Genomic DNA, 14112 nt, shown 5'->3' on the forward strand with positions numbered 1-14112 from the left:
ATAAAAACAACATATGATCATTAAATGTTAAAAACAATTTCCTATATTATTCATATTATCAACAAATGCAAATTATACCCTTAAAGTTTTTAAAAATATAAAATCAAGTATGACATTGTGATAATCAAATGTTAAATAAAAGCACGATATAATAGGAATCAGCTCAATGAGAATGAACAATAATTAGGAAAAATTTGAACTAATTACAATAAATGCATTCCGGAAAATAATAAATATTTATTAACCAAACCCTTCAACCTTTCAAGGCCTCAAGGGATATAGATCAAGTTTTGTATATCCGATCTCGTTATTAGAATTCTCTAGCTCAGACTACATTTGAAGAAAACTTGTAGCCCATTGTAAAAATTCATCACACTGAAAAATTCATAACTTATATAACCAATGTCAACTATAATTTCAATGAAATAAACGAACAAAAAGGATGATTTACGAAACTAAGCCAATTATTGCTTCATCAATTGGCGAATGACGTATGGAAGGATACCACCATGGTCGAAGTAAGCAAGCTCCACCTACGAAACAATTGGGCACAAATAATTTCAGTAATCGTCAAAAAGGACTTGAATGCGTAAAATGAGAGATCATTATCAAAAGAAACTACAAGGAATTTGTGAGCACCTCAGTGTCGAAGCGCAGGGTGCAGGTAAAGGACTTTCCGTTGTCGGTGGTTACTGTGACATCTTGTCCCGGTCTGATCTCACTAACTGAAGAGGGAAGGTCAATGGTGTATCGCTCGTGACCAGTCAATCCCAAAGTGTCTGCATCTTCACCAGCCTTGAAGCAAAGAGGAATGACTCCCATACCCACAAGGTTGCTACGATGAATCCTCTCAAAACTCTTGGCAATCACAGCTTTCACACCCTGTTATACGAAACATTTATCAATCCGTTATCGGGCAAAAACTCCATAAAAATAAGCAAAGTACCATTCGCGTAAGAGTCACTCACCTGTAACATTGGTCCTTTCGCAGCCCAATCCCTGGAACTACCACTACCATATTCAGCACCAGCCAGAACAATTGTCTGGTGACCAGCCTCTTTGTATTTCTACAAAAGTGATAAATGAAGGAAAAAAGATGTATAAGGTTCAAAATGATTAAGCAACCATTTGCTCTATACAAAGACATGACATCATAAGAAACTTAATTCTTACCATTGCAGCATCGAAAACATACAACTTCTCCCCGGTTGGGATGTGAACAGTCTTTGGGCCAACTTCTCCATTCAAAAGCTTGTTGACAATGCGGATATTTGCAAAGGTACCCCTAGCCATTACTTCATCGTTACCCCTTCGGCTACCGTATGAGTTGAAGTCCTTGCGGTCGACCCCACGTTCCATGAGAAACTTGGCTGCAGGACTATCTTTGTGGATGCTTCCAGCTGGAGAAATGTGGTCAGTGGTGATACTGTCACCAAAGTTGAGAAGACAGTATGCATCCTTGACTCCAAAAGGACCAGGTGGGTTCAAACCCATATTTTTGAAATATGGGGGTTCGTGAATATAGGTTGACTTAGGATCCCATTGGTAAAGGGTACCAGCAGGAACTTCAAGAGAATTCCACATGGGATTTCCCTTGGTAATTGCCTCATAAGTACTCTTGAACATGTCGGGCAACACACTTGATTGGACAACCTACACCAGCATTAGACCACACATGAAAATTCAGTGTCATTGAAAAATAAAAAGATATATTGCGAGGTTTCAACGCCGTATACCTCAGCTATCTCTTCATTGCTAGGCCAGATATCTCTGAAATACACACTTTTGCCATCCTTTCCGATACCAATAGGCTCTTTCTCAAAGTCAATGTCAACCTATACAATGAGACATTATCGAAATTAATCAATAATCCACCAACTTTCAAAGTTCATATCTAACACAGTCGCAAGTTTTGCATTAAAAATTACATGCAACTTGGATCTTGCATATTAAAATCCAATTGAGATGAGAGTTTACACTCTGCAAGAAAATCTAGAAATGTACTTACTGTGCCAGCCAATGCATATGCAACAACTAGTGGAGGGGAGGCAAGATAGTTGGCTCTTGTCAGAGGGTGAACACGCCCTTCAAAATTACGGTTACCAGAAAGCACAGCTGCCGCAACAATATCTGAAAAAAAAAATAATAAAAAAAATAAAAACCAAGCAGGCGTGTTATTATGAATTTCTTGATTCTACTTGGCCAAAGAACGAGCATGCAACTTATTTCGTGATATAATGCCTAAGTAACAGTTTGGTAACAAGTCCCTGATTTTACACAAGATATCAGTTAAAAAGCTCACTAAAAAGGTAGAACATAAAGACCCAGTTAAATGTTGCACTAGGCAATTCAGAGTGATCACACCAATGAACTTGTTCAAAGTGTTTAGTGAAAGGCACAATGATAAGTTTCTGAAGCAAAATGCAACAAAGGCAAAATACAGTATTAAAACACGCCAGAAGAATGTTGGCATCAAAGAGAGTTATAAGACGCACTCGGCACCACAATAGAAAGATAAGGCAAAGATGACATAAAACACTTACCATTCTCAGAAATAGCTGCTGAAACAGATTCATCTAAATCACCAGAGTTTCCAATACAAGTTGTGCAACCATAACCAACAATGTGGAAACCTTGTTGATCAAAATACTTCTGCAGACCACTATAAAACAGACAAATCCAACATTTAATTCATGAACACGCAATTTGATTGACATATATTAATGTGTACTACAATACAGCAATAAATGAGAACTCAAACCTCTTTTGCAGGTATTTTGTAACTACACCAGAACCAGGAGCCAGACTGGTTTTAACCCAAGGCTTGACCTGATAAAAAAAGATGAAATACAACCTTCAGCAAAAAAATTGCACACACATATGTGCAGATTAGAAGCAAAAATAGTATCAAATGAATACGGTCAGAAGATATGTCAATCACTTTGTTGCCAGAAAAACACATCTGTTGTACCCAAACCTAACACCAATAATTTAGAACCACCAATCTTAGTTGACTGCAGTAACTGGTAAAGACATTTCACAAACTAGCATGGTAACAAGTTCAGAACCAACAAAATAATGAAAAAACATAGACCAAACATCTATACTAACTGAGGCCTCAGCACAATATCACCTAAGTTAATGATACTATTGCGGTACCATTAGACAGTGGACAACATTGATATTTTGCTTTTCCCCTTCTTAAAAAATCTGATAAATTGCTAAAAAGGCTACAGAAGAATCTCAGATAACAAAAGCACCTCACAATACCAATCACCACACCACACTCCCAAGCCCACCACATGAGGAAAAGCTAAAAGCTTACCCCTTAAGCTTTATATATGATAACTAGCTAACTAACGGATAGGGGTAGCAAAGGCCCATTAGGAGTAAATTACCAAGAATACAATAAGAAAACCAAGAGAAAGAAGTTTACACTTAAAGAAATAAAGGGTAACGCATGTCAGAAGTCAAGTTACTGACCTCCAAACCCAATTCACATGCTTTCTTTGCAACCAAAGCAGCACCCAGCATAACACTAGGGTTTGATGTGTTCGTGCAACTTGTTATAGCTGCTATGACAACACTACCATGCTTCAATTCAGCAGGCTGACCATGGAATGAAAACTTTGCAACTTTACCCTGCTCTTCTTTTGGAATAGCAAAACCCTACAAGAAGTCACAACACAATCAGAAATGAATGTAGAACAGAAAAAAAAAATGATTAGCACAAATTTTTTAAATTGCAGTGAATAGAATGTAGATTAGAGTCTACCAAGTAAAAGATGAGTAGCACACTAACCAAGAAAAAGAAATCAGAGTTCACACTAATAAATTAAATGTTTCTACCTTAAAACCAACTTTGTTATCAAGGCATGCATGCCAATCCACCTTCATATCCTTCAAGGGAACACGGTCATGTGGCCTATCAGATTGAGTTCAAGTAAGTACCAATATTGAACCATTAGACAATTAACACTTCAATAACAAAGTATTATATTTAAGGAACATACCTTTTCGGCCCTGATATGCATGGCTCGACATCTGCCAAATCTAGCTCTAAGTATGATGTGTACACTCGTTCTTGTTGAGGCTGAATCACAAACATGATAATTACGCATTAGTTCATAGAGCACCTATGTCAAGGCAAGGCTAATTAATAACGATTCAAAAATCCAATTGAGTTTCTACCTCATTGTAGTCAACAAACATTTTGTTTGCACGTAAATATTGCTCAATCATAGAAACCTGTAATTTTAGGTCACACATTTTAGCCCGAGAAAATATGAAGATAAAAAGTAGGCGTATTATTAACCTCAAAACATGAAGATAGAGCAAGATAGAAGACTAGTTTGGAAACTCACTGTTTCATCGCTTCTTCCAGTCAATTTTAAGTAATCCAAGGTAACATGGTCCACAGGGAAGAAACCCATGGTTGCTCCATATTCAGGAGACATATTTGCAATAGTAGCTCTGTCAGCAAGTGATAACTGACCCACTCCCTCACCTATGGGTGTAACAATGAATAAAAACATAAGAAATGGAAAACAACCCTAGTCACCCTTTCCAAACCGTAATTGCATCTGCTCGACAAGTAACTGGGAAAAAATACTAACCATGAAACTCAACGAACTTGCCAACGACACCATGCTTCCTCAGCATTTGAGTGGCTGTCAACACTAAGTCTGTAGCTGTGACACCATCACGCAATTTTCCGGTCATCTTGAATCCAACAACACCAGGCAAAACCATGCTCATGGGCTGTCCAGTTATATACATTGTGTTAAAAGAAAAATTCATTACAAAGCTTCATACAGCTAAATCGCAATATGGGAGGAAGATAAAGAAATCCAATCACAAATGTATTCACCCATTATGCCATATAAAGAAACAGGCCAACGCTTGTATTGAAGAACAGTAAAATTGGTAAGCTAATCAATGTCATCAAATTGAAAGACTGCCTACCTGACCAAGCATAGCTGCCTCAGCTTCTATTCCTCCAACTCCCCAACCAGCAACCCCAAGACCATCAATCATTGTTGTGTGTGAGTCAGTACCCACTACACTATCTGGATAAAGTACTCCAGAAGTGTTAAAAACAACCCGGCCAAGGTACTCCAGATTGACCTGTCATTTCATGTAAACAAACATTCTTCAATACAGACATCAGGCATAAAATCCGAACTTAAGGAACATGATGACGTTGAGCACTAACAATTAAAATCCAAGACTTCTCTCACCTGGTGTACAATACCAGAGCCAGGTGGAACAACAAGCATGTTACGGAAAGCAGTTGATCCCCATTTAAGGAAACCAAATCTCTCCCCATTCCTTTTAAACTCAAGCTCCATGTTTGCTTGAACTGCATTCTCAGACCTTGCTACATCCACTTGAACAGAATGATCAATGACAAGGTCCACAGGAACCTGACAGGCAAAGTGTAAAAATTAAATTTAAGATCATTTTCTCAAGAAAATGAAATGCATTCCCAAACTAGTTTGTTGCCAAATAAAAAAAACATGCTAGTACTCATCCATTTCCTCCTGGGGTTGATTTGACATAACTGAAAAAATGGAAATGAAAGCAACCTTCCTAAATGACTTATAAATTATAACGAGGAAAAATATTCAGATCGAAAATGGCTTATAAATTAAAGCGGGCAAAGATACTAAGATCGAAAATGTAGAAACAGGAACAAACCAAAGGATTAATCTTGTTAGGGTCATTGTTAAGGTTCTTCATGGCATCCCTCATAGCAGCCAAATCAACCACAGCGGGCACACCGGTAAAATCCTGGAAGACAAAACCAAGGTAAATGAATTTAGCGATTATTAGTTGCACATTGAAAATACAATACCTACAGCTAGAAATTGAATTAGTTATTAAAAACATGTTCAGAGCCCACAAACATCCAATATGGCTTTGGTATAATCCTATACACTATCAATTCGCAACAAACCTGTAAGAGGACTCGAGCAGGCTTAAATGGAATCTCAACAAGTTTAGGTGCTGAGTTTTCCCAGTCCATAATCTTCTCAACGTCATCTTTAGTCACTTGGAATCCATCACAGTTCCTAATGGCGGACTCCAAAAGAATCCGAATCGAGTAAGGCAGCTTGTCTGCCAGATAGAAATGGGAAATAAGCAATGAAAAATCAAATCCATTAATTACACAAAACAAGGAACTAAATTGACTCAAATACCAATTCTTGGATCATTGAGAGCTGGTAAGCTGTAAAACTTTCCGAATTCGCCACCACCAGGCTTAGGTAAGCTTGTGAAAATTCCCTTGTAAGGATGTTCAGATGCTGTATAATTAAAAATTAATAAACCATGAATATAGTTTCAACACCATTAAAATATTGAAGTCGAACAATCATTTAACCAATAAGAAAAAATGAATTTGTAAAATGTTCTTCAATCCCCATCACAAATTCAACAAATAGTATAATTTTACTTATCACATAATCTAACAATCAGTCAAAAAAAACCGCAAACCCTAAAAATAACAAGATTTCCTTCTCTTTATTCGATCCTTAAAAAGCTAAAGCATCTTTTCAACAAGAATCTCCGCAAAAATTAACCAATTTAATAACAAAATCAGATACAATCAGCAGTCAAATCAAAAAATTCACTTAACAATAATTAATCACTTAAAGTACGAACTAAATTTCACATAATTTCAAACGCAGAAAAGAAAATGAAAATTCAAAAAAGGTAATCATTACCCATAGTAGCAATCTGGCGATGAAATCGTTCGACAAGAGGAGTAGAAGAAGTAGCAATCTGCGATCGAACAGAAACCCTAGATCGCCAATCCGAACCGTAACTCCACCTAGAATTCGAACAGCAGATCGATCGAAGACCCGATGAAAAACCCAATGAAAGGTGACCTAAACCAGGTTGATATCTATAAGCAGAAAATATTCTAGAAGAAGGAGAAGAAGCTGTCGATGAAGAGGGAGAAAGTGTGGAAGCAAATCTTCGAAGAATAAATGGAGAAATAGATGTTTTCGACGTCGCTGCTCCTATCATGATTATTCTTTTTTTTATATATAATTAAAATTTCAATTAAATTCTAGATATAAGGACATTTATTGAAATTATCGAAAGTTGTTGGAATTAAATTGATAGATAGAAGGATAGTATGGTGTACGAATCTGTAACCCTAACCCTAATTTTCCGATAATCGGACATTAAATTGAGAGAAAATTGAGGAAGATGACAAGGAATGAGAGAAAACAGAGGAGAATTTAAAGAGAAATGTTTCTCTCTTTAAAAAATATAAGTAAAATATTTTGATATTTATTTGTGCTTTTTCTTGACGGGGGGGGGGGGGGGGGGGGGGGGGGGGTGGAATATATTTTTGATTTTTCTTGGGTGTTATCTGGTGTGACGCAGTTCAAGAAAAAACTGGACGTCTCAATTCTCAACTGATGATTGGATATTTGGATGTGGCGTAAGGTTGGGGTTGGTCTCGTATAAACTTACAATTTTTCTTGTGAAGAGACTATTTTTCGGTAAGACCTCAAATAAAAGCTCATATTTTCATAATATATACTATTATTAGTTGGGCTATATAATCCACATATAATACTTGTCTCTTAGTGAGACTGTCCCTTACAATAATTCGTGATCAACTTAATACATGTGCAATAACTTTCAGTTAAATGAGTGCTTAAATAGAATTCAATTTGAGTCGAATTTAATCAAATATATGCATTTTATCTCCTTGATAATGCAACATCCTACAATTGCATATGAATTAAGAATTTTAAGAGGATGATTAAATTGTATGCATAAGATTTTGCAAAAAAAAACATATAGATAAAAATTAACAAAAATAATTGAAAAATTATTTAAAATAAAAATATAAAAAAATAAATATGAAAGAGTATTACAAACATTGTAGATTCTCATAGGGACATTACTCAAGTATTTGGATAAGAATTTAAAATTTGATCCTGCAAATTTTATTTAGCCTTGGTCTCTAGGATTCAAAATGAGTGTGCTTTTACTCCAATTTCTAGAATTTTAGACACATTACTTTTTAATTATTGGGATGAATTAAAACCCAAATATTTATAATTTTATATTTATATATTACACCGATTTTATTATAATTTCTTATTAATCATAATAATCTGTATCACTTTTATTATTTTTCTTTCACATTTTTTTATATTATTCTCTACTACTACTACAACATCTGTGGAAAATATTAGGAAATTTTTGATGATCATCCCTAACATTAGTATACTGTAGTAATGTTGGCATGTGTGATGGTGATGTGATTTTGTTGGATGTGCAGCAACAGCCGTTGATCAGTCGAGGTGATGAAATGGACGGCTATGATTTTGTATGGTTGTATGTGTGAGTATGATAATATTCTGAAGGAGAGGTTGACTTTTTTTAAATTTATTGGAGGTAGTGGAGATTTATAATTTCTTTTTTTGCTAAGTGCGCCTAAGCCCATGTAATGTTCGCGTGGTTTGCACAAGTGAGTCATTTTGATTATTTTTTTAGGAATAATTGTCAATTTTGATTATAAAATTGTATGAAAAGTATTTTATGAGGGATGATCGCAAACTTTTTAGTTATCTTGTTTAATAAGTTAAAATATTATTTGTATTGATTTGCTTTTAATCTATTTGGATAAGTCAGTTATTTGGAAATTAGATATTTAATGTTATTATATATTTATTAGAGGAGAAATGAGTTAATAAGTCAAGAGCTTTATAATATCTTATGATGAGACTATCTCAAATAATATTTGGTAAAACGAAGTAGTTAAATTTCATCACATAGAAAATACTAATATAACATATATATATATATATATATATATATATATATATATATATATATATATATATATATATATATATATATATATATATATATATATATATAATTAGTATTCACTAATGTCAATTCAGAAATAATGTATTGACAAATTTTGCTTCTATCTCCTTATGCGTAAGGTTTGGTATATTCTAACTAATCAAATTTCATATTGAATTGGCATATATGGATTCCAAATACATATAAAAACATATTTCTTCTATTCAAATTAAATATCCAAATTGATTTTGCATACTTATACTTACCCATATATTTTATCAATAAAATTTACATTGAGACGAAACAAATAAAATTTTATTTAACTCAGTTTAACGTATAAATTGAAATTATTAAAGTAGGGAGTAGGCATAATAAAATATTACGAAGAGTGCAAAAGATTGTCATTGATGATGGAATATGTATGTATACAATATATGTTCATTTGATGATTTCATGAATTAAATTGGAGCATTCTTTTTCAACAAGAACTATTTTTGATGATGGTATTTAATAGTTTTTTCTAATGGGAAAATCTAAAAGATATATTATCACTTTAATCACTAATAAGATAATATGCTACTAAAATAGAAATTTACACAAGTTCATACAATTTAATTTTTAATAAGCTGCTTCTTATGAATACAATGAAAGTACAAGATATCAATAATAAAGGTTGATTTCATAACATCTTAAATATAAGATACAAACAGTCCTGATCTATTTGATGGGTCACCAAAATATATTGTCTGTTGGCAATTGGTTGTCACTTGTCACTTGTTGATTTGCTTAACTAGCTGATATTATTAATTATTTTTTTTTTGTTTCTTATTAAGCTTGTTGTATAAATTAAATATTGCAAAGACGTTTGATTTTGTGCAATAAAATAACATTGGATAAAAACCCAAAATACTATAGATAAAGCAACTACGATTAGTTATTTTGTTAATTAGCTTTTCGATTTTAACTAATTGAACGTCTAACTTTTCAACTACCTTAAAAATGTTTTATCAAACAATTTTGTTATTTGATCAGCTAAAAATAAATACAACAACCATAGTCAAAAGCAACTTTAGAAAGGGTATAAAAAATAGTCTTAATCAATGATAATGGGTTATTTGGGGTGTAGGTGGAGCGCATGTGCTAAGGGTGAGATGGCCCTTAACCCTCCCCAAAAGGGCATGTTTGAAACAATACTTCTATTATCTTATGCTTTCTATAAAGAAATATTCCTTCATTTGTGTAAAAGGTCTTGGTCCATCCATGGTCCTCAATGTAGCTCCAATATAGCAAAGTTCACATAATTAGTTTGGACACCAATTGAAAAAACTCCTAAAATAAGTTTCAGATTATTTTCATTTCCCAAATAAGCATTTTCGTGTTCGAGCCTAATGTCAGGGTTTGTTTGATATTACTAATAGCGAATAAAAGAAAAAAAAATTAACACGACTTTGTTTGTTGTTACTAACTCGACTGTAAAAATGTTACGAGAATTATGGGTTGACCTAGTGGTTTAAAGCTTTCCATTTCCCCTTCCCCTTGCCTATGGAGGATTCTTCCGCCTTACCCTAATAAAAAAACATTTACTTGTATATATTACCATCTACGCACGGACTAGGGAACAAGTTACAAAAGCTGAGGAACACCAAAGAAGGCAGGCATCATGCCAGACCTAGATTTTAGGTCCAATTCCAATCCTCTACTTCACAAATGTGATGAAATGGATACTTGTTTAGAACTTGGTGGTTTCGATGCAATCAAACTCCGGAAAATTGTCTTGCTAGCAGTTTGGAAATAGAACTTGCTACCAAATTACACTATATGTTTTCGTCGATCTAACAAACCAGTTTCAACTCTACAAAAGGCGTAACCAAAGAGCCACTATGTAAGTAACAACCTTGATCAGTGTCACATGATTTGTTTATTGCCTCACGAATCCTGAATCGAAAAAGCGAATTTGGTCGGTTTTAGCCTCTTTTTGAACCATTTTTAGCGAATCGCAAATTCAAAGGACGAACTAACTAGCGAATTATGTTTCAATAACCTTAATGCTGAACTTTAGCCAACAACTACAGTACTATACATATGAATCAGCTAACCACAAATATCAAAAACCAAAAACAGTAGAAATATAGCAATTGAACAAAGCTAACACTCCATATATACTGTACCCAGACAGGCAGAGATACGGTGTACATGAAGTTCCTTTCGCGCTTCAATGATCTACCTTGACACTGTCGAAAGTTTTGTGTCACGTGTCACGTAATTCGCTAATCTTCTCGCGAATCGCTAATCATAAAAAGTGAATTATGATCGATTTTGGCTATTCTTGGGTAAATTTGAGCGAATTACGAATTGAGAATTGAAAAACCAGATCAGCGGGTCTCCTGAGAGACCATGTTTTGAGAGACGTCTCTCACACCCAGCCCATTAAACTTTAAAGTCCACTTATTGTATTCTTAATGTCCACTTACAATATTCTTAATGCCTACTGAGAAAGTTAGCTTACTAGCCTACTTACCTAGCTACAATTTACTTAATGCCACCGCGTAAGTAATTAAGTACTTATATTATTCTAAATGCCCACTTATAATATTCTTAATGCCTACCGAAAAACTTACTCTATATTTTCAATTTGGGCGAGCCCAATTAAAGAGAGACCGTCTCACAAAAATTTATAAAAGCAAATTAGCTAGCGAATTATATTACACTCATCACAAACCTTGCCTTTACACATGAATACATACACTCAGTGAGCAAGAAAGGGGCAATAAATTGGAACAACATACATCAAAGTTGAGCAAATGATCAAGAACCTTATAAACTCATAAGTTGTAACATAAATGAAGCAAATGCCTTACTAATCAAATGGTCTAATAGCATCAGCTCCAGCAACTATCTCCAAAAGCTCTTCAGTGATCTTTGTCTGTCTTTCTCTATTATAAGCAATAGACAGTCTCTTCTTGAGCTCCACAGCATTATCAGTTGCACTATTCATTGCATTCATCCTAGCCGCGAGCTCACTCGCTAACGATTCTTGCAATGCTCTAAGTATCTGACTATTAAGATATAGAGGCATCATAGCATCAAGAATCTGAACAGGGTCTTGTTCAAAATCCAAATTTATCTTCCTTTCTTGCTTACTTTTATCCACTCTAAGTCTTTCAACAGCAAATTTTCCTTCTCTAGATGTTAACCTAAAAAACTCATCCTCTAATGCATCCACACTATTACCATAAGCATCAACAGCCTTCCCTTTAGGCGAAATCGGCAGTAATGTCTGAATCACAGGATCTGACCTAACTAGAGACACAAATTTAGTATACAATAACTCTACTTTATCGACTTCTTCACTCACAAAGAGGGAAAATACATCATCTGCAATGGTTTGTGCTTCTTTAACAGTTGGAAATCCCTCCCCCTCAACAAATCTATCCACCATTACAGAAGGTAATCTCCTTGCAAAATAAGAATTACCCTTTTTTCCTACACTGATAATTGTACAATCTAAGCCTACCCTTTTCAATTCAAGAACCCTAGATTCAGCTTTCCTAATGATTGAATTGTTAAACCCACCACAAAGTCCTCTTTCACCGGTAATAACAACAAGTGCAACTTTTTTAACAGTCCTAAAACTAGCTAAAGGAACATCTACATCTTCTAATATAAGACTTTGATTGATATCATATAACATATCAGCTAAAGATTCAGCAAAGGGTCTACCGTTTATAACTGCTTCTTGAGCTTTCCGAACTTTAGCTGCAGCTACGAGTTTCATAGCTTCGGCTATTTTCTGGGTGTTTTTTACAGTGTTGATTCTTTCTCTAAGCTTTCTGATGGTGCAATTGATTTGGAATTTGGATTTGGGTTTTGATGAAATGGATGATAGGAAAAATGGGTTGAATTTTGTTTCAATGGAGATTGAGCTTCTAGGGTTTATTGATGGGTTTGATTGAAGATGAAATAGGGAAATTGAAGAGTAAGACATGGTAATTGTTATTTGTAATTGGGATTTAATCAGAGGAATTCAGATAAATGACGGAAATCGAAATCTAAGAAATAAATTGAATGAAATTGGAAATGAATGGGATCGAAACATTGATTAATTCATCAAAATGAAAACTAAAAACTACTCTACAGAGTACAGTCTATACTCTTTAGTATAAACCTTTCCTAGGCTCTATAGATTATGATCTTGTAACTAGAAAATCATATGTACAAGTCTAAAGTATAAAACATTTAGGTTAAATTGTTGGAGAATTCTTAATGGTGACCTATTTAAAGATCATATGACCAAATTAAAGAAAAATGACGATCTAATTTAAGGTGGGTTGGGAAAAAGGTTGGCAAATTAAATCATTATATGACCCGTTCATTTGAACAGTCACTAATTTTTTTTTCAATAAATGTCCACATGTTCGTTGTGGGTTCACCGTTGTACATCTTTTTCATGGCGAGTGAATTTTAATGGCATTTTTTTTTATAAGTACAGTGTGCATGTCTTGTATCATTCCCCAACTTTCGATCATAGTTTTATATGAGCGGAATGTATTTGGTATAATGGCGATAGTGTTAAAAGTAGGGCAAAATCGAGAGTTTAAATTATTGTGGATTTAATACATTGCGGAAGTTAGAAGCTACGTGGTCTAAAACGTTTGAAAATCTAGCTTTATTGAGATATGTTAATGAACATGACTGATTTTGCAATAAATAAGATTAAACGTGTGAACATAAATTGCAAATAATAACACCTAATTTAAGAAGATTTATCATTTTTTAGGATTGTATTTTGTATTTTGTGTTTATGTGATGAAGAAGTAAATAGTTCAAACAAATACGAGGAGTAAGTTCCATCAATGGAAATGGTGTGAGCACAAAGATGAATAAGGGGAGACAAAGATAATGAAGCTCAAGTCATTTACTTGCTTTGATTTAATTACAACATACTACATTGACTATGTTCATAGGCAAAGGCAAAATAAGTAATGTGCAAAAGTTAATATTATCTCTTCGATAAATATTTAATTAAAATTCATGCTTTACTATGTTCTCCTATGCTCTTTTCAGTATGGCATAGTAAATTTTTATTTCTTCATTGTTGCATTTATATTTTAAAATCTCAAAAAATCTTATATATATTGTTGACTCTAAAACAAATCAAACATATTTGTTTATCTTTTAAAGTCCGACATAAGTGAATTTTTTTCAATAAAGCAAGCATGCTTCAAACAACTTTTAATGCTCATCATCATAATAGTCGTACAACAATCT

General features: G+C 34.0%; 2 protein-coding genes across 2 annotated transcripts; both read right to left on the bottom strand.

Annotated features, from left to right (window-relative positions):
- Nucleotides 1–215: 215 nt before the first annotated feature.
- LOC130818253 (putative aconitate hydratase, cytoplasmic) lies at nt 216–7321 on the bottom strand. The gene is made up of 20 exons (XM_057684350.1): nt 6729–7321; nt 6204–6308; nt 5960–6120; nt 5701–5793; nt 5241–5426; nt 4966–5127; nt 4617–4761; nt 4365–4507; nt 4192–4248; nt 4014–4093; nt 3850–3925; nt 3484–3669; nt 2762–2829; nt 2544–2662; nt 2009–2130; nt 1737–1835; nt 1174–1653; nt 969–1067; nt 640–882; nt 216–533 (listed from the first exon to the last, which is right to left on the bottom strand). The coding sequence occupies exons 1-20, from the start codon at nt 7033–7035 to the stop codon at nt 465–467; spliced, it is 3000 nt and encodes a 999-aa protein (XP_057540333.1). The 5' UTR covers nt 7036–7321; the 3' UTR covers nt 216–464.
- A 2580-nt stretch (nt 7322–9901) lies between these two features.
- LOC130818298 (ATP synthase gamma chain, chloroplastic-like) lies at nt 9902–13039 on the bottom strand. The gene has a single exon (XM_057684418.1). The coding sequence runs from the start codon at nt 12827–12829 to the stop codon at nt 11702–11704; it is 1128 nt and encodes a 375-aa protein (XP_057540401.1). The 5' UTR covers nt 12830–13039; the 3' UTR covers nt 9902–11701.
- Nucleotides 13040–14112: the final 1073 nt, after the last annotated feature.

Source organism: Amaranthus tricolor, chromosome 7, assembly GCF_026212465.1.
Source record: "Amaranthus tricolor cultivar Red isolate AtriRed21 chromosome 7, ASM2621246v1, whole genome shotgun sequence".
Classification (NCBI taxonomy): Eukaryota; Viridiplantae; Streptophyta; class Magnoliopsida; order Caryophyllales; family Amaranthaceae; genus Amaranthus; species Amaranthus tricolor.

Coding starts and splice junctions, on each gene's coding strand:
- LOC130818253 (XM_057684350.1), bottom strand. CDS start 7,035: ATGATAGGAGCAGCGACGTCGAAAACATCTATTTCTCCATTTATTCTT. Junction 5,128..5,240: donor GCTCTGGTATTGTACACCAG/GTGAGAGAAGTC, acceptor ATGAAATGACAG/GTCAATCTGGAGTACCTTGG. Junction 2,131..2,543: donor AGCAGCTATTTCTGAGAATG/GTAAGTGTTTTA, acceptor TTTTTTTTTCAG/ATATTGTTGCGGCAGCTGTG.
- LOC130818298 (XM_057684418.1), bottom strand. CDS start 12,829: ATGTCTTACTCTTCAATTTCCCTATTTCATCTTCAATCAAACCCATCA.